The sequence below is a fragment of the Staurois parvus genome, unplaced genomic scaffold, assembly GCF_062004578.1.
Source record: "Staurois parvus isolate SC_StPar_1 unplaced genomic scaffold, SC_StPar_1.0 ptg000262l, whole genome shotgun sequence".
In the NCBI taxonomy this organism is placed as follows: domain Eukaryota; kingdom Metazoa; phylum Chordata; class Amphibia; order Anura; family Ranidae; genus Staurois; species Staurois parvus.
Window position 1 is genome coordinate 5,930,737 of NW_028318058.1, and position 20,712 is coordinate 5,951,448.

At 41.1% G+C, this 20,712-nt stretch overlaps 1 protein-coding gene across 6 annotated transcripts in view; it reads right to left on the minus strand.

Moving 5' to 3' along the window:
* Positions 1 to 7,194, minus strand: part of NMS (neuromedin S) — a 33,329-nt gene extending 26,135 nt beyond the window's left edge. For all 6 annotated transcript variants that reach the window (XM_089681219.1, XM_089681215.1, XM_089681217.1 and 3 more), the window contains exons 1-3: positions 6,867 to 7,194; positions 5,928 to 5,983; positions 3,743 to 3,793 (exon numbers count right to left, since the gene is read on the minus strand). In XM_089681219.1, coding sequence (XP_089537345.1) covers positions 3,743 to 3,793; positions 5,928 to 5,983; positions 6,867 to 7,011 — 252 coding nt within the window. In that variant the 5' untranslated portion in view covers positions 7,012 to 7,194. The remainder of the gene's footprint in view (positions 1 to 3,742; positions 3,794 to 5,927; positions 5,984 to 6,866) is intronic.
* Between the last annotated feature and the right edge of the window lie 13,518 nt (positions 7,195 to 20,712).

Genomic DNA, 20,712 nt, shown 5'->3' on the forward strand with positions numbered 1-20,712 from the left:
AATGGATGGCATGAATGAAGCCATCCATTGTATACAACTGTCATGTGACCTGCTGTGGTTGGTCACAGCAGGTCACATGGTACCGGCAACGGAGGCCGGGACTCAGATCTGTCATCGGCCGTGTCCGAGGTACACGGCCGGTGACAGATCACGCTGCTGCGCGGCTCTGCAACCGCGCGAACTGCGCATGTGCGGGAGGACGCCAAATGGCGTATACACCGGAAATCTACAGCATTTTTGCGGCCGCCAAACGGCTATAGGCCGGGTGGCTAATGGTTAAAGTATAAAATGAAAATATAATAAACTCGTGCACTGCTATAACATAAGAATATGACAAAAATTAAAAAAGAAAGAGATTGCTGCACTCACTCCCCAAGTGTACTCTCACTTTAAATCAAATAAAGAAGCAAACGTGGTGCGTTACATTGGAAAATTTTAAATAAACAATAAATGCAATCCTCAATCGATCAAATAGTAATAGTCCAATCCAACATGTAAAAAAAAAGTGCTGGTATTGCAATCTCATCACAAATTTCACACCGTGCATGTGTTACGGATCCACTCCCTGCTCACCTTAAGATTTGACCTACAAATTATAATAGGTCAAATAGACTTTTGAAAACGGACTGTGTATCCTCCAAATTGTGATCCATGTTATACTCCTTCCAGACACTATACCCTTAAGAAGTCACGTGATCAGTGATGCAACGTGTCAGCTGGAGCCTAGTGATGTCACTTCTGGTGCTGCGCAAACCGGAGTGAATAGTGAGAGGAACCATTCTTGTTGAGGGAGTTTGATGCCTGCTTTCAATCTATCCTTGCGAGCTTAATTTTAATTGAATAAAGAGGTTTTATTTGATGGAGTTGCACTATGGCTTGTTCTTTCTTCCCTTGAGCACACACCATCGCATTAAGAAGGTTGGAGTTCGGTCTTTTAACCTCTTCCCTATCACACTATAGCCGAAAGATAGCTACACAGTGGTTGTCTAGTTCTGGGAGGACATCCATGGACATCATTCCAGAACACGCCGCCGATGATCGCTGTGTCCTACAGACACAGCTGATCACGTGATATGGTAAACGGCCAATCACAGCGGCCTTTTACCACATGATCAGTTGTGTCCAATGACACAGTAGATCACCGGCCTACACATTCCTCATGCTGTCACAGTGTGAGGAAAGTACTACCAATAACCGGCAATTGTCAGAGAAGTGATCAGCACTGATCATCAGGGCACTGATGATCAGTGCCCAGCAGTGATGCCCACCTATGACACCCACCTGTGCCCATTAGTGCCGCCCTCCTGTACCCATCAGTGCCACCCACATGTGCACATCAGTGCCACCCACCTGTGCCCAGCAGTGCCTATCAGTGTCACCCACCTGTGCCCAGCAGTGCCACCCATCAGTGTCCAGCAGTGCTCTCAGTCAGTGGCACCCATCAGTGCCCATCAGTGCTGCCCATGAGTGCCGCCCTCCTGTACCCATCAGTGCCACTCACATGTGCACATCAGTGCCACCCACCTGTGCCCAGCAGTGCCGCCCACCTGTGGCCAGTAGTGCCTATCAGTGCCACCCACCTGTGCCCAGCAGTGCCACCCATCAGTGTCCAGCAGTGCTCTCAGTCTGTGATACCCATCAGTGCTGCCCATCGGTGCCGCCCATCAGTGCCCAGCATTGCCATCAGTCAGTGCCACCCATCAGTGCTGCCCATCAGTGCAGTCTATCAGTGCAGCATCATCAGTGCCAGCTCATCAGTGCTGCCTATCAATACTGCCTATCAGTGCTTCCTATCAGTGCTGTCTATCCGTGCCACCTCATCAGTGCCCATCAGTGCTGCCTATCAGTGCCCATCAGTTCTGCGTCTCAGTGCAGCCTCATTAACGCACATCAGTGAAGGAGAAAAAGTACCTGTTTGCAAAATTTTATAATAGAAACAAAAAAAAACTATTTTTTTTCAAATTTTGTGCTCTTTGTTTATAGCGCAAAAAATAAAACACCCAGTGGCGATTAAATACCACCAAAAGAAAGCTCTAATTGTGTGGAAAAAAATGAAAAAATCTCATATAGGTACAGTGTTGTATGACAGCGCAATTGTCATTCAAAGCTGAAAATTGGCCTGGGCAGGAAAGGGGTATAAGTGCCTGGTAGTCAAGTGGTTAAAGGGCTAGCATCAACGAAGTAGCCACAAGTAGGAAGCAGTGGATAAGCAGAAGTCGACCATTGCTTCTAAGCATTTATGACCTATTTTTGTAGGTCTAGGAAGGAGGTGATTGCATGGTACACTTATTCGGTGATAGGAAACACCATGAAGTAGTTGGCACAGTGAAATAATATGAACACTGGATCATTGTATTTTGGAGTACATGTATATAGTTTTTCTTTAATGTGAGTGCATATGCTTAGTTTACTTAGAGTTTAGTTCATCATAAACGGTGTTGCACTATGGAATATTTTCTGATTTTTATATGCGATTTGGAGTCAAGATTTAAAGAAAATATAGTGTCTGGAAGGAGTATCACATGGATCACAATTTGGAGGATACACAGTCCATTTAAAAGCCTATTTGACCTATTATAGTTTGTAGGTGAAATCTTAAGGTGAGCAGGGAGTGGATCCGTAACACATGCACGGTGTGAAATTTGTGATGAGATTGCAATACCAGGACTTTTTTTTTACATGTTGGATTGGATGATTACTATTTGATCGATTGAGGATTGCATTTATTGTTTATTTAAAATTTTCCAATGTAACGCACCACGTTTGCTTCTTTATTTGATTTAAAGTGAGAGTACACTTGGGGAGTGAGTGCAGCAATCTCTTTCTTGTTTCATTTTTGTCATATTCTTATGTTATAGCAGCGCACGAGTTTATTATATTTTCATTTTATACTTTAATAAATGTTGTATCTCTTTTACAAGATATTTAAAACCCCACCCATAAAAATAAAGTACACCTCTCTATTTGTACAAATATATAGTTTCCAAATCATACACTGTAATGAGGAAAGAAAATGTATAATCTGTACTAGTGTTGGTGTAATCCCTTGTAAAATGTTACATTATTATTTAATATTTTCAGGATAGAAAGATTGTACTTAAATAGCCACACACCTAAAGGTTCCATTTCATGTTTGCATTGACAATAGCTGTTTATGCCAACTGCACAAACATAATCCTGTGCAGTTCTGTATTTTAGTCCTATATTTGTGTAACACAATTTTAAAAACAGAATAAAGAAAATATACTTATCTACAAAGAGCCAATATACTGTATGTTCACCAGACCTTTAAACTAATGGCGTGAATAAAAGCTTTTTTTATCATTTCTGATTATGATTGGCTGTTTAAAGTTTAGCCTTGCTTGTCTCTGTTTATAGTGATGCACTTAGCAAAATATACTGTAACTACTAAACACTTTTAGGTAAAACTGTAAGATCAAGAAAGTCTCTATTATATTAAATATTATTTCACATAATTGTGAATGTTTTTGTTTGCATTTGTATAGTTTTTGTGTAGAGGCATTTGTGAATCCCATGTGATTTGCGAATCTAATGATTATTGTATTAAAGTTGTTATGGTAAATGGCCAGTGAAGTTGAACATACAAGAAGGAAAAACAATGCTGTAAAAAAAATGAGGATTGCATTTACTGTTTGCTTAACATTTTAATGGGGAGATTAAAGCATACCAAAATTATTGCAAAAACACATTTCCCCACATAATGTTTTTATTTTGTTGTTACCTGTGGTTGTTCCAGAATTGCTGTCCACTGGCTAAAGCAGAAGGCTAATCTCTAGAGATAAAAGAAGAAAAGTCAGCATGACCAGTAAGATGTTCTTAACATGAGAATGTGACATGCAATGTAGGCAAAAGCAATAGATTTCTTTTTTTGTCAGCTCTACCAGAAGCCACATATCATCTTCTTGCTTCTCAGTTAGGCGAAGAAGAAGACCTTTGTGGGCTACAGTTGTGCAACTTGAAGCTTACAAAGTGCTGAGGACTGTCTCCCACCTCCATGTGACAGCACTGGGTACTTGAGCAGTCAGTCACCATGCAGCTGTACAGTCAGATAGGAGGAAATAAACTAAGTCACATGTTCTCTATACTGTAAAGCAGTATTTCTCAGCCTTTTTACCTTGGAGGAACCCTTGGCAAAAATTTTGAGATCTCGGGGAACCCCTGAAAAAAAATGTCAGATCTGCATCTCACGAAACATTGGATCTGATCAGCAAGTTGTAGATATAACAAAAAATAACAAACAAATGCAGGGCAGTGCAGGGAAGCTGTTGTGGTAACATGCTATTTTTCCTTGAACCCACTAGCCCTCCTCTCACCCATCCCAAGTGATATTACATTTAACAGCATGGGACAGAGAGAAGAGGACCTGAGGGGAAGAGTGGAGTAAATAACAGTATGCTTCCCTGCACAGCTCAGCAAATCCATAACACAGGGTTTCTCACATGGGGTTGCAGCGCACATCATATGCATATGTATATTCACACAATGTTGTTTTTATTACGCAATGACAGTGCGCATTGATACTGGATGCCTCATCTGTAGTTGTGGTTCCTGTGAACTCAGAGGGTGGCATCTAGTGGAGTGCAGAGTGAGAACTTGTCTGTTGATCAGGAGGGGGAAGCAGAGAGTTGGAGCACATGGATTAATGTTGTAGGGGGTGACATCCAGTGACATCCAGTGTATGGCAGTGATGAATGCAGATTACAGAGAGGGGGAGCAGAAGGCAGGGGCACATGGCTGGATGAGACTGAATGTAGCAGGAGGTGAGATCATAATAGCTTTATGTACAGTTATGGCGTAGCATAGAGCTAATGTGATTTCACCTTCTGCTCAACCTCCAGTCTGTATTGACTGCTGCCCTACACACACAGTGCTCCATCCCTCTGCACCCCCTTCCCTACACTCTGCATGGCCGATTAGAACCATTTAAACAGGTTTTGTCAGTAACTGCAAAGTGAATGGTATGGACATTTTAATGGTTATCGGTGTGGTCCAAAATGAAAACACAAAAAAGGCAGCCCTGGGTTTACAGATGGAGACCTCATAGAAAAAGCTATAGTCAACATCTTACCAAATGACCAGAGAAATATTCAGAACATTTGCGAAACGTTGTATACAGTATATACAGTAAGTGCACAACTTTTAAGAAATGCTAAATCACATTGTGGTATTTATGGTTACTTTTTACCTCTTTAACTTTCAGAGGGGAAAATCTCTTTAAGAAAACCTTAAATATAAGGTTTCTTTCCAGTACTTTGGTACCTATTGTTCACAATGAGGGTAAAAATAGTCATTAATTACATTTTGATTTCTTTGTACTGTTTTCCTTGGATGTTTTGGGTATTTTCAGGCTCAGTATTTGGGCAGGTACTCTTTTCTTAATTTTATCAAAAATATTTAGATTTTTTCTTTTGAGCTGACAAGTAAATAATGGTGATACCTTTGTTGGATTCAATGGAAATAGACATTGGAGGTCTTCAGCTGCCATTGAGTGAGTCTACAATTCTGGTGTGTCTTAGAACCTTTACGAATTAATAGGCTATCTCCAATGAATACCTGCCCTCATTTTATTTATTGGTGTGTGTATATATATATATATATGTCCCAATAAAGGATAAAATTTTGCAGAGGTGCCTTGGAATGATGGTGTGGCTTCCCAGCTACCTGCCAATGACCAGATGTAAAAAAAATTATATTCACGTTGTAAATTGCATTCACTAAACATTGCTAATAGTAATACTCATCTTAGCACTTAAGTACTTTTTTACATGTTCCATAATCTTCCATAAATCAGGCCGTGACGCATAGAATATATGTATTACTGCTGTATATGTAATTATTATAATACAATATTTTAAATGAATTGAAAAATGCATACAATCCACTTCTAAACAGAAGTGAACAAATACCTCGCTTTCCGGAATGTCCATATTTGCCATGTATTGTGCTGCGGACTGAGGGAAACCTGAAAAGAAAAGTAGAAACATTTTAAAACACACCCAAACATAAAATAAAACTTGAAGTGTGCAAATAAGAGTAACTTCTTTAACAATTACAAACCTCTTTTCAAAATGATGTGCATTTACTGCAAATATCATCAATATTCCTGCAATAAATATACCCACACTCTGAAACAGGATATAATCTACAATTAAACCATCATTATTGGTCACCTGCCTAAAAAAATGATGATGAAATTATATACACAAAAGAATAAAAATTTTACTTTATTAGCATACATGAACAATTTTAGAATACATCAGAATAATATGTTTAATTGTTGCAATATCCTTAATGAATATATTTGTTTCATCTATTAGTTCTTACACTTATCGTCATCAAAGCACTTGAGCTGTTGTCTTTTAAATTAAATTACTTTTCATTACTCTTTATTTTTCAAATGTAATCCCTTATATACAACACATCAGGTTTGCCTATGTATTATTAAATAACATTTTAGAATGTAAAATCTTTCTATTAAAGGACACATTGCATTGCTTTGATTTTTTTTTTCATAAAAGCTAATCCTACCTCATTTCTTTTCAGATCTTTTTTAAACACCAGTATTAGTTATCAGTACAATATGTAGACTTACTAAAATATACTAGGAACTTTATGTCAGCAGTATTTTCACATTAGACCTAGGCTGTGCAACCCATGAGTTAGGACCTCCAGAGGGATCTCTAAATGTTGCTCAGGATGCCACTTTCACAACAGTCATGTTAATGTATTTATGCTTCATAAATTTTACACAGCTTTTGTAATTGCATTATTTTAAAAGTTACTTTTTATCACTACATAACAAGTATCTACTAAAATAAAAATGTACAAAAACAGTAATGTCTTACCAGAGGAAAGATGAACAGCACTCAGGCAGCAGACTGCAAAGAGCAATGGCAGAGAAAGATGGTAGTTTCCAGATTTAGTGTTAAGGAACTCTCTCTTTCTATCTGTAAGGGATCTGCTTTTCTTGTTGCTCCAAGCTCTGAGCATCTTGCCAGGAAATGTTGATGGTGAATTCTGTCTCCTCCACAGTTCAGCTCTATCTCTTTAAATGTAACACTGTATCCCATAGGAGTGCAAGCAATCAGCACCTGGCAGGATCCTACTTTCTCTGCTAGCATCATGCTGAGCTCTTATTTATCAGGCATTGCCCCCCCAAATCAATGTTGTCTGATTAGCTAAGGGTTGAGTAAGTGGGGAAGAGCAGAGGACCTATATTATTGCACAATAGGGAATTTTATAACTAACACTGAACTGTGATGGATAGGAAATGCTGCTTATGAACACTATGTGATATCACGGCACGTGCCTTATGAATTATAATAGGTTTTTTTGCTTCCTATGGAGTTTATTAACAATTGCTATTTAATGACATTTGCTGATCCTTGTTCTGGGAGATTTAACATGAAACCTGCTTTACAAGAAATTGCCCTGAGATGATCTAGTTTATTGTATATCTTATTCAATAGCTATTCTTTGTCCAAAAGTGACTTGTCATTATCTTGTTTCAGCAGACTTTATGGTCTTGTTGTACAGTTTGCTTACACTACAGTTTTTAGTATTACATTTTAATCCCAATTTGTCAATCTGATAAGACCCCAGAGAAATAATTTTTAATGTTTACATTGTCTTATTTGGTGCTATTGGTTTTATGAGGTAATAAGGGAGTCGTTAGCGCGTTATACAATGCAGATGAATTATCTCCAATGGTTTGTCTATAGTGGAAGCCTTAGAATGATTCCATGTTTTCAAAATCTAAAAGCAAACCTGTGTTTTCCCATCTAAGGCAAAACAACAGGTTTGCTTTTAAATCCCAGCTCTGTGTTTTTTTTATAGTCCCACAGCATGGGTAAAAAAAAAATCAGCACTGACTGCAATACGTCCTCTCCTGCACTGCTCCTGCGCTGCTCCTGCACTGATTACATTTTATTACTGAGGAGATATCCTCAGTCTTGAGGACTCATAGGGGGAGATTTGCTAAAACAGGTACACAAAGAATCTGGTGCAGCTGTGCATAGTAACTACTCAGCTTCTAGGTTTTACTGTCAAAGCTTAATTGAACAAACTTGATTCTAGACTACTTAGTTAATTAGCTCAGCTCAAAATGGAGTCAGCTGGCTTGATTTATTCTGTAGCATATTGCAATGAGATAGCAGCATCGAGAAGCTTTAGGCCCCATGTACACTGGACACTTCTGAATGATGGAAACTGACTGCTGGAAAACATAGGTTAAAAAACATCTGTTTGGATGCATTTGCATTTTTTAAAGATAAGCACAGGAGAACCTCCCAGATGCCCAGAATGCACTGAAAAGTGGTAAATTATTAACTATTTCAGACTGTTTCAGAGAAATACAGAGAGTAGAAGCAGACACAGAAGTATGTGTTGACATTAGCTTAGGTGTGAGTTGCTCATTAACATTTCTTTTATTTCCAAGGGTGGGAAGGTGTCTGGTGGAGTGAGTCATTAAGGTCACCTGGCAGGGGGTCTTCATGAGGAATTTGAGGTGTGAATGGTCATAAAAATATCTTTTGTTTCCAAGGGTGGGAGAGGTCTGAGGTGTGAATTGGTCATTACAATGTGTGACAAGCTTGGTAGGGACATCCTGTGTGCAGTGTTTTGTCCATCTGAGCACTTTGAAAATGCTTTGCATGCATTTTTCATGATGAAAAAAGGCTCTGGACAGCATAGGGAACTGGAGGAATTAAATAAAAATGTCAAAAGCAAATGCTTATAAACGCGATTTGCCGCGTTTAGACGCATTTCCAAGTGCTTTGAGTTTGAAACGCTGATAAAATCGACTGCTGAAAGCAAGTTTGGTGCGTTTAAAAAAATGACTGCAAACTCAACTGCCTGTAAACGACTGTAAACGAAGATGTGTACATGGACACATAGGAAAACATTAGGGAGAGTTCAGGGGCTGCTGAAAAAAACGCTGAACAGTTCGTAAACTTGAGTTTATCAGCTGCAGTGTACACGAGCCCTAAGATGTTAAAGCTAACTGCTCAAAGGCTCTCAGAACTTACATTTATTCTAGAGTATGGTAACTTCCCACAGTCTCTCCATACGTTAGAGAGACTATATTAGCCAAGGAAACACATCCTATCAGATAACTGAGAATGCCTCTATTTTCTAATGCCCCTAGTGGAAATTATAACCTAATATTTGGGCTGAATGTAAGAAGCCTGGCCTTTAGAGATTGCCAAAATAGAGATAAGAAGAGAGAGATGCCTAGTGGTTCAGAGATACACGTACAAAGTTAAAATGGAGTTTACAAGGTTACATAGGGGTTGATTTACTAAAACTGTAAGATGGAAAATCTGGTGCAACTCTGCATAGAAACTGATCAACTTCCAGGTTGCTTTTTGCTTAATTGAACAAGCTGAAGTTAGAAGCTGATTAATTATTAATGATTAACATAATTTTGTAACTATAGAGCCTAGTACACACGGGCTGAATATCAGGTGTACGGTAGTCGGTCCGACAGAAGTCGGCTGTTTGAGCCAGTTTTGTCGAAGGGGCATGATCAAAAAAGGTTTGCTGATCGGCTCCTGATCAGCGCTCTCAGCCCCTCTCAGGGAGGTGCCCCCCGGTCAGAACACAATAGCACAGCGGGGGAGATAGCTGTACTAACTTCGGATAGTTAGGACAGTCCAAAATAGCATGGATATTAAAGGAATTAGACTAGGGGCGTGGAACATAAAGTCGCAGCCATGGGCGGACTGACAACTCATGGGGCCCCTGGGCAATAGGGGATCATGGGGCCCCTGTGTCCTTGCCGAAACTCAAAAAAGCCTATGAAAAAGGTACCAGGGGCATCTCATGGGGCCCCCTACTGACCCCGGGCCCTGGGGCAGTGCCCGAGCTTCCAAATGGTCAGTCCACCTCTGGTCGCAGCATACGCAGACGATATGTTATTCTATGTGGTAAACCCTAGGTTAACATTACCAAACTTAACCCCTTGGCGCCAATCGCACGCAAATATGCAGCCTCTCGGCGTCTGGGCCTTGACACTGAGCGGCCGCATATTTGCGTGCAATTAGAAAATACAAATGTTCTGAGAGTGTGCGCCCTGCGCGCACCCAGCACGTATGTCCGCGACTCCCGGAAAGGTCCCGATCTCCCCTTTCGATCGGGACTTTTTCCGATCATGTGACCGGCGTGATGACGAATCACGGTGGTCACAAGACCCTAAAACCCCGCCCCGCCTCCCAGCTTCTGAAACTTTTAAAGGGCCAGGAGGCGCTGGTGCCAAGAGGTTAATGAGAATATTAAAATACTCTAGAGAACTATCAAATTTAAAAGTGAATCTTTCAAAGTCAGAGATACTAAATATTAGCGTCCCAAAAATAGAAAAAATGGTATTACAAAATGAATTTCCTTTCACATGGAGGGAAAAATAATTAAAATATTTAGGAATAAAGCTGACCTTGTTCCTTCAAAACATCTATCAGGTGAATTACATTCCATTAACCACTTGCCCTCCTGAGAATTTTCCCACCTCCCTGACCAGGCCTTTTTTTGCTATTTGGCACTGCACTATTTCAACTGGTAATTGCGCAGTCATACAATACTGTACCCAAACAAAATTCACATCCTTTTTTTCACACAAATAGAGCTTTCTTTCGGTGGTATTTGATCACCTTTGCGCTTTTTATTTTTCTCGTTTTCTCATTTCTGTCATAAAAAATATCCAAAAACCTCAAATTTTGTCATAAATTTAGGTCAAAATGTATTCTGATACATGTCTTTGGTAAAAAAAAATCCCAATAATAGCGCATGCATGGAGGGGCGAGAGTGCTTTTTTTTGTTATTTTTATTTTTTTAATTATTTTTACACTGTCCCTTTCATTTTTTTTCTTTTGATCACTTTTAATGCTATCACAGGGAATGCAAATATCCCCTATAACTTCAATGGGCATTGTCATATATTCTTTTTTTTTAGAAATCTGGGGTCTATCAGACTCTAGATATCTCCTCTGCCCTTACATTAATCTCACCAAGATTGGTGTGATCAGATGCTTTCCCAATTTACAAATGCTGTTTATATCCTGCAAAACTGAAGTGATGAAATGCTCGTACCTTCTAATTTCTTAGACTATAAAGATGATTGGCGCCATTCCGGTCTCCAATCAGCTCTTTGGTCAGCTGGCAGAAACATTGCATTCTCAGGTTCCCCCGATGGCATGGGACTGCCCAAGAAGGCTGTGGAAGGCAGTGGGGAGGGGGCATCTTCTCCTGCTGCTTGTAAAAGCAATCCTGCAGCTAATTAGCCACTAGGATTGCTTTTACATGCAAGCCGATCGCCATCTGAAAAATATGATATCAGGATGATGCCTGCAGCTTAGGCATATATGCTTTTTTTTAACTGCTGATGAAAAATCACATCCAACAGCACTGCACACACCTACTTATGTATATTCTGAGAGCAAACTTCGGGTTTAGTTAGTTTTGGGAAACTAAGTACGGCTTCATCATCTGGTCTTTAAAGTCCATCCCTCCCATGTTAAGGTTATAATCATGGACACAGAGGGGCTTCTCAACAACACCAGCTGCCGTGGCCATTTGGATGGTCGTGTCTGCGTGAATGGAAGACAGGACGAAAACATCGCGCTTGTCCTTCCACTTCACTGTGAGCAATTCCTCATTTCTCAAGCAGGCTTTTTCCCCCTTTCTAAGATGGGTATTTACAAGCCATTTGGGGAAGCCCATTAGGTCAAACGATGCCACATACACCAATTCCAAGATTGTACAAATGTCTAAGTAGTGGCATGCTTGAATAAAAATTGCCCACGTGTAAGTGGTACCCCATATGGAAAAAGGATGACACCAAGTCCCAAATTATCTTGCCACTGCTCCACGTGTAGTCTGGGCATCCAGGGGGCTCCACGTGATCTTTTCCCTCGTAAATCTGAAACTTTTAAGTATAGCCTGTTGCCCTCTGACAGGTCTTATACATCTTGACCACATATCTGGCATGCTTGCTGGGGAGAAATTGTTTGAATGCAAGGCGGACAGAAAAATTAATGAGGGACTCATCAACGCAGATGTTTTGCTGGGGAGTATAGACATCTGCAAATTTTTAGTTAAGGTGATTTATGAGGGGCTGAATTTTGCGGAGCTGGTCAAATTCAGGGTCACCCCGAGGATGACAGAGTGTATTTTTGCTGAAATGCATAAAATGCATTATACTCTCATATCTATGCCTGACCATGGCCAAGGGGCGTATTTGCCACAAGGCAAACAAAGCGTTTGCTTAGGGCAGCACTTTTCAGGGGGGTGGAGCCCCCCTTTCCCACAGAAAAAAAACTTAGGACAGGGGCTGCTGTGTCTTACCTGTGAGGAGGGGTAGAAAGGTTGTCCGGTCTGGTGTATTCATTTCCCTGGATCTTGGATTGTGATGTAGGCGGGATGGCATGCCTCCCCTCTCATCTGGCCACACCCCCAGGATCACTGGGCAGCCTAAGACAGCCTGTCCCCCCCTCTCCAAGCTCCGCCTCCTCGCCAGAGATTGGCAGCCAGATCTGTAGCTCAGGGAAAGCACACAGGCAGAGAGGAGGAGCCAAGCAGCAGCGCGAAGATTGAAGAAGCTGATCGGTGTGAGGGAGTTGCCGGAGCTCGTGAAGAAGTGGAGAGCGGCCGGAGAAGGAAGACAGCTGATTGGTTAGTGTCTGTGCTGGAGTCGTGCGCCTGGGATCTGGGCAGAGCAGATGGTGCAGCTGCAGCCAGGTATGCTGGCTGTGGATGAGAGAGGGAGGGAGCCTGAGCTGGAGCAGGTGTCCGCAATGTAAGCATCACTGGTGTCAGTGGGAGTAAAAGTGCCCCATCATTAGTATCAGTGTGAGAGGAATAGTGCCCCATCACTGGTGTCACTGACACCAATGATGGGGCACTATTCCTCCCACTACCACCAATGATGGGGCACTATTCCTCCCACTAACACCAATGATGGGGCACTATTCCTCCCACTGACACCAATGATGGGGCACTATTCCTCCCACTGATACTAATGATGGGGCACTATTGCTCCCACTGACACCAATGATGGAACGCTATTGCTCCCACTGACACCAATGATGTGGCATTATTCCTCCCACTGACACCAATGATGTGGCACTATTCCTCCCACTGACACCAATGGTGGGGCACTATTCCTCCCACTGACACCAATGATGGGGCACTATTCCTCCCACTGACACCAATGATGTGGCACTATTCCTCCCACTGACACTAATGATGGGGCACTATTCCTCCCACTGACACCAATGATGGGGCACTATTCCTCCCACACTGACACTAATGATGGGGCACTATTCCTCCTACTGACACCAATGATGGGGCACTATTCCTCCCACACTGACACTAATGATGGGGAACTATTCCTCCCACTGACACCAATGATGGGGCACTATTCCTCCCACACTGACACCAATGATGGGTTACTATTCCTCCCACACTGACACCAATGGTGGGGCACTATTACTCCCACTGACACCAATGATGGGGCACTAATCCTCCCACTGACCCCAATGATGGGACACTATTCCTACCAATGACACCAGTGATGGGGCACTATTCCTCCCACTGACACCAATGATGGGGCACTATTCCTTCCACACTGACACCAATGATGGGGTGCCATTCTTCCCACACTGACACTAATGATAGGGCACTATTCCTCCCACTGACACCAATGATGGGGCACTATTCCTCCCACACTGACACTATTGATGGGAAACTATTCCTCCCACTGACACCAATGATGTGGCACTATTCCTCCCATTGACACCAATGATGGGGCACTATGCCTCCCACTGACACCAATGAAGGGGACCTATTGCTACCACTGACACCAATGATGGGTCACTATCCCTCCCACTGACACCAATGATGGGACACTATCCCTCCCACTGACACCAATGATGGGACACTATTTCTCCCACTGACACTAATGATGGCACACTATTCCTCCTACACTGGCACTAATGATGGGGCACTGTTCCCCTGACTGACACCAATAATGGAGCACTATTCCTCCCACTGACACCAATGATGGGGCACTATTCCTCCCACTGATACCAATGATGGGGCACCATTCCTCCCACTGACATCAGTGATGGGGCACTATTCTTCCACTGACACCAATGATGGGGCACTATCCCTCCCACTGACGGGGCACTATTCTTCCATTGACACCAATGACGGGGCACTATTCCTCTAAATGACACAGATAATGGAATAAAATAAAAGGTGGAGCCTTAATAGGAAGAGGTGGAGCCTAAAGAGGAAGGTTGGGGTTTACAGATGACGGGGTGGGACAAATTTAGATGCGGGGGGTGTCCGATTTTAGTCTTGCCTAGGGAAGCACAAAACCAAAATGCCCAACTGGCCATGGCAGCAGAGTACACGGGCATATGATGAATAGGGTCTGTGGACCAATAAAACCGCAATTGATTTTTTTTTTTTAGTAATGCCCATGTTGAGGGTTGGGCCCAAGAAAACTTTAAATTCAGAAACCATAATGGGTTTCCATGCAAATGGTCTGGCAAGGTTTAAATTTGGGTTGGCGGTGATAACCTGTTGTGCATATAAATTGCTTTGATCCACAATCAATGAATACAGATCTTCCGTGAGAAACAGTTCCAAAAAATTAAGGGGAGTACTTAAATTTGCTGTTTCCACCTGAATTCTGGGTTGGGCAGTGAATGGGGGAAGAACGGGTGCTTCAGAATTTGTGGGCTGCCAATCGGGATTTGCAAGCACATCTGGGAGAATACTAGGGGCTCTACGGGCCTGTGTGCGAATTCTTGGGGGCTGCGGGACACTACTTGTGCTCGCCACCGCACCAACTTGTACTGCACTTATGGGACTCACCACATCACCAAGTGATACTGCAGTTCTGGTATGTAAAAGACCTGGATGTACTAGGCCACTGGTGCTCACCAGTTCACAAAAGGGTAGAGCAGAACTAGTACTGGCAGTCTGCTGCATATGAGAGTCATCATGCGATTGTAACATCTCAGCAACCTGGAAATGGGGTCGGGTACACGGACCTTAGCAGGGATCTCTTCTCCATCATCCGAGCAACCTGTCAGGGTGCCATTGCTGTCTACAGGTTCGTATTCTGAGACTGATTGTGTCAGTGAGTCTTCCCCTTCGCTCTCATCTGACATGTTCAGAATCCTGTAGGCCTCTTCACTAGAGTACATTTTCGATTGACATTTTAGCCATTAAATTACTAGGTACCTAATGTGACTCACGGGAAAAAGAGCACCTGGCTGTCAGGGACTGCTTGAACTGCTACAAAAAATGTTATCGATAAGTGCTAACAGAGATCAGGCCTGATTCTGCGAACACTGCAGTTTTGTGTGCAATGTATCAAGTGACAGTGATCTACTGACACTGCACTTGCTGGAGTAGAGGGGGAGGGGGGGGGTAAGCGTAGGGGTTAAACGAAGATGCTGGCAGGTTCCGGGGCTGATCTCGCTGACGCTGCGATTTTGGGGACACTATACTAATGTGAACGCTGGTATAGTGCTGATCTGGTCAAAGATATTGATTAGTTCAGACACTATACTAGCAATGAAGGTTTATTGTGTATGTGAGCGTGTTCCTGGCAATCAAGGGGTTAATTGTGATGACTGGTGTACTAACAGGCAATCTGACGCTGTCTGGGAGGGACACTAACTGACGTTAACTGACGCTAGCGCTATCTGAAGTCGCTAATACAGTGACCAGCAAAAAATCTCTACACTGTACTAATGACACTGGTGACAGGGCAGTGAAGGGGTTAACTGGGGGGGGGGGCGATCAAGGGGTTAAATGTGTCCTAAAATGTTCTAACTGTGTGCGAGTGTGCTGTTTCACTCACTGTGTCTTCTTTCTTCTCTCTCTGGGTTGGAATGTGCACAGAGAGAGAAGATTTAATCATTTCCTGTACCTGTGTAAGTGTAAACACAGGTACAGGAAGATCCCTGATAGGACAGGGTTTGATCATCCGATTTAGGCCGAACCAGGGGCGGACTGACCATTTGGAAACTCGAGCACCGCCCGAGGGCCCAGGGTCAGTAGGGGGCCACATGAGATGCCCCTGGTACCTTTTTCATAGGCTTTTTTGAGTTTGGGCAAAGACACAGGGGCCCCATAATCCCCTATTGCCCGGGGGCCCGATGAGTTGTCAGTCCACCCCTGGGCTGAACATCAATGGCCTAAATCAGATGATTGATCCCTTGGGGATTAAATCACGGCTCCTGCCGGCCGGCGGGGGGCATGTGTAAGCTCCCCCTCGCCTGCAAACACCATGGGAGCGCAAATCACGTATATATATATATATATATATATATATATATATAATATTGCGCATCCGTGCCGCCCTGTAGCAGTATTTATGCTATAGAGCGTTTGGGAAGTGGTTAATAAATGAGATAAAGAACAAGTTGAGGGGAAGTTCAAGGGGATCACTCTCCTGAGTAGGAAGAATAAACTTGGTGAAAATGGTGATAATACCAAAAATTTTGTATAAATTTAATATGCTCCCAATATATATACCAATGACATACTTTGGGATCTTAAAAAAAAATTATATTAAGGTATATAAAGGCAAACAAAAAAATGAGAGTAAAATATGAAGTCCTGTGCAAAGATAAATTAGATGGAGGTTTAAATATATCAGCTTTTAAGAGATATTATTATTCAGTAATATTATCACGGGTAGTAGATTGGGTACATAATGCACGAAAGAAAAGTTGGGTAAAAATAGAAAGTACACTAAGTGAGACACCGTTAGATAAAATTATTTGGATCCCACAACAGTTTTGGATGTTTTCTGAAAACACTAGCACATTAACACGGAATGTATGGGATGTAATTCATGGACAAATGGGATGGTAATATAATTCTCTGTTAATACTACTCGCAGGAACAAATTTTTTCACACAGGTGAAAGAGGATATATCAGGAAACTTGATAAAAGATAGAAATGCACAGTGAAAGGACATTATGAAGGAGGAGGAAATATGCTCTTTCCAAGAATTGAAACACAAAAAGGATATATTTTAAGTAATAGATGAGTGGCGATATTTTAAATGAAGACACTTTGTATTGGCACTTCCACAACCAGTAAGAGTGGTAAAGGAAAACGTAGTATTTCTCGTATATATAAAATATTTACTAAAATGTCCAGTCCTATCTTTCCACCATTTGTGGAGAAATGGGAGATGGAACTTGAACTCAATTAATTGAACAACAAAAAAGGAAAATATTTAATTGAGCACATGGTGCGGTTGATATGAAAATAGTAGAAAATAACTATAAATGCTTGGCAAGATGGTACATTACACCATGTTGGCACATAAACAACAACCAGAGAACTCACCATTTTGTTGTAGAGGATGTGGGATAAAGGGAACTCTGGCACACATATGGTGGGAAAGCCCTAAGATACAGGAGTATTGGCAGGATATAGTACAACAAATACAAGAGATCTCGGGAGTTAAAATTTCAAAAGTCCCATGGGCTTGTTTATTTCATAATACTGAGTTAACAAGTGAAAAAAGAATATGATGACTGTGGGGATAATGCATTATAAAAAATTGTCGAATGATATGATATTGTGTAAGTTTTTTTAAATATTTGTTTGAAAATTAAACTAATAAAGATATAATAAATAATAAAAAAAAAAACATTGGATAGTTAGTACTGCGGCTCCTCCTGACCTGTCACAGTAGTGTGCACAGGTTTGATTTTTCATCCAAATAGGAAATGTCTACGACCATTCTTTTGATTTGACAATGAAGCATAACACTAAAACCAATAAAGGAATAACCATAAAGTAGATGTGTCAGATAGGATTTTTCAAAGTAGAAAACTAGTTCAACTAATTCACTAAAAAACATTTTAAAACAAACACTATTTTCATGATACTGATAAGTTCTTCATCCAGATGATGTAAATATATCAAATGATTGCTTCTTTAAGTATCATAAATGCCTATTACATCCCTAACAGCTCTGACATTATTTGCTATATCATACAACTGTTTTGTAACAATTTAATATGAGGAAGAGGAAAATGATAACTTTTTCATATCGGATTAAATGACTGCGTGATGTAAACTATCAGTTGGTATCTTATATCTCTTTTATCCCAGGGTATTTCAATAATCATATGATTAGTATAATATAAGCTTGTGTACACTATCCTTGACACTGAACAATTACAAATATGTAACCCATTTATCACTAAATACAAAAAATATAACTTCTCATTATTCAGTTGCCATACTAATGACCTATATATTCTGTCTATGACCAAAAGGTATCTTTCCTGAGTTTGTGTTTTCTCAATGCTGTGGATCATTAGGTTAAACAACGACTCCTTAGGGGCAAATTATATCAGATCCTTCTCTTTTGCAAAAGCCTGTGTGTATTTTAACTATTAAAATTGTTTCTACTTTCAATGGAACATCTAGCAGTGGCCATTCGTAAACTTTAGACGACTCCATATAGGGTGACTCCATATAGACGACTCAGAATTTAGACGACTCCATATAGGGCCCACAATGGCTCAAAATTGATACGGTCAAAAAATATTTAGACATAATAAAGGTGAATAAAGCACCTGCACCAGATGGCATACACCCACAGATCCTCAAAGCCATTGTGTCTAATATTTAGAGACTCTGTAATGACTGGCATAGTACTACTGGATTAGCGTAACTCCAATGTGGTGCCTATGTTTAAAAAGGAATCAAAGTCTTTACCAAGTAATTATAGACCTGTTAGTTTAACTTCTATAGTCAGAAAGATACTGGAGAACTTAATAAAAGACCACATAGATGAGTTCTTGCTAGAAACAAATATTTAAGTAACAGACAGCATGGATTCATGAAAGACAGAAGTTGTCAAACAGATCTGATTTCTTTTTATGAAGATGTAAGCAAAACCCTAGACAAATGAATGGCTGTGGATGTGGTATACTTGGATTTTGCAAAAGCATTTGACGCAGTACCCCACACACGGCTAATGTGTAAGGTAAAGTCTACAGGCTTGGAAAAATAAGTTTGTAAATGGATAGAAAACTGGCTAAAAGAAAGTAGTGGTTAATGTGTCATATTCTGAATGAGTTGTTAGTGGTGTACCCCAAGGTTTATAAATGATATAGGGTCTGGGACTAAAAGTACTATTCTAGGCATTGCAGATGACACCAAGCTATTCATTGGAATAACATCCTTACAGGATATTGCCAACTTACAAGCCAACCTCAATGCACTATTAAATTGGGCAACTGTGTGACAAATGAGGTTTAATGCTGCAGCCTATTGTCTGCCTAAACTTGGGACTCTCTTTTAAAATCTTCCAACCTCTCTAAATAGTTAGGCCCACTGAAGCCACTTATGGGAATTCCAGATTTTCCTCCTGGTAAAAACAATACTAAATTGTTCTTGTGGGACCTTCAGAACCCCTCGCTTATCTGTTCTGTTTTCAAAGGTGGGAAACGGAAACCCTTAGTTTCCATGAAGTCCCAGAGCTATAATTTAGGTGGACATTGGCAACAATAAATCTTTACAATGTACATCAGAGAGCTTCCTTAACAAGTTCTCTGACCCCTTTTGAGACCCTTTGTCAAAAAAACTAAAAGGAATACCCACATAATCATGTTGCCCTTACTGCTTACTGTTTGCAGAATTCTTTCCTACAAGGTCACACTGTATTGCAGAATAAGAATGAGATCTCCATTGTACTCTTTCTGACTGTGACTTTTCGATATTTTCAAATCTTTTACTTTCACATACGATAGCCTCCTCAGAAAGGGAGCTTTAAACATTTGACCAGATAGTACAGATGCCCTTGTGTACTACATAAAATGGTACTAGCTATCTCAGATACCTACTGGAGGTGTGGTGGAGAGAAGGCTGCAATGTATCACATATTGTGGGACTGTCCCCATATACAAGCCTTCCCTATATTTCGCCAAACAACTTCTTGCAAAGTCCCACAAACCCCCAAAATTCCTTCTTGTTTATTTTGCTGGAATCAAGTCCTCATATCAAGAAGGGTCTCCTTCAATTTTTCCTGTTACTGATACCGTGCAGTGATACCACATCATTGGAAGTCACCAGTAAGTCCTACTGTTGCTGAATGAGTTATAGAAATGAGTCAGGTTATGAGATTGGAATACTGGACCACCCAATTACACAGATACACAACTTATTTTGAAACCTGGAGTCCTGGGCTTCTGTATATGGAATTCAGAAAATATCAAATCCAATTTATATCCTAGGCATCATAATCTAGTGTGATAATATTGCCCATTCAGGATGACGTTGCTCATTCACACCCCCAGCCTTCAACACGATTTTCTTTTTCCCTATTTCCTCTCTTTTGCTCCCCTTTTTCCTTTTTTCTTTCTTCCGTTTCATTTTCTTTTTTTCCTCTTTGTACATGAGACCTCCTGTAAGTTATTTGAGACTTAATTTTATGTCTGTATACAGTTTAAAGAATGATGTTTCATGCAAAATGAATAATCGGGCACCCTCGTGTACCCACCTCGTCATTTCCTAACATAGTACATCCAAAGAGTGAAGGGTTGAGTACAATCCATCATCAGCTTTGGCATCTGTATAGCTGATGATCACTTTGATAGTGCAGATGGAGTGGTTCCTCCCCCTTCCCCGCTGAGACCCCCACCCCC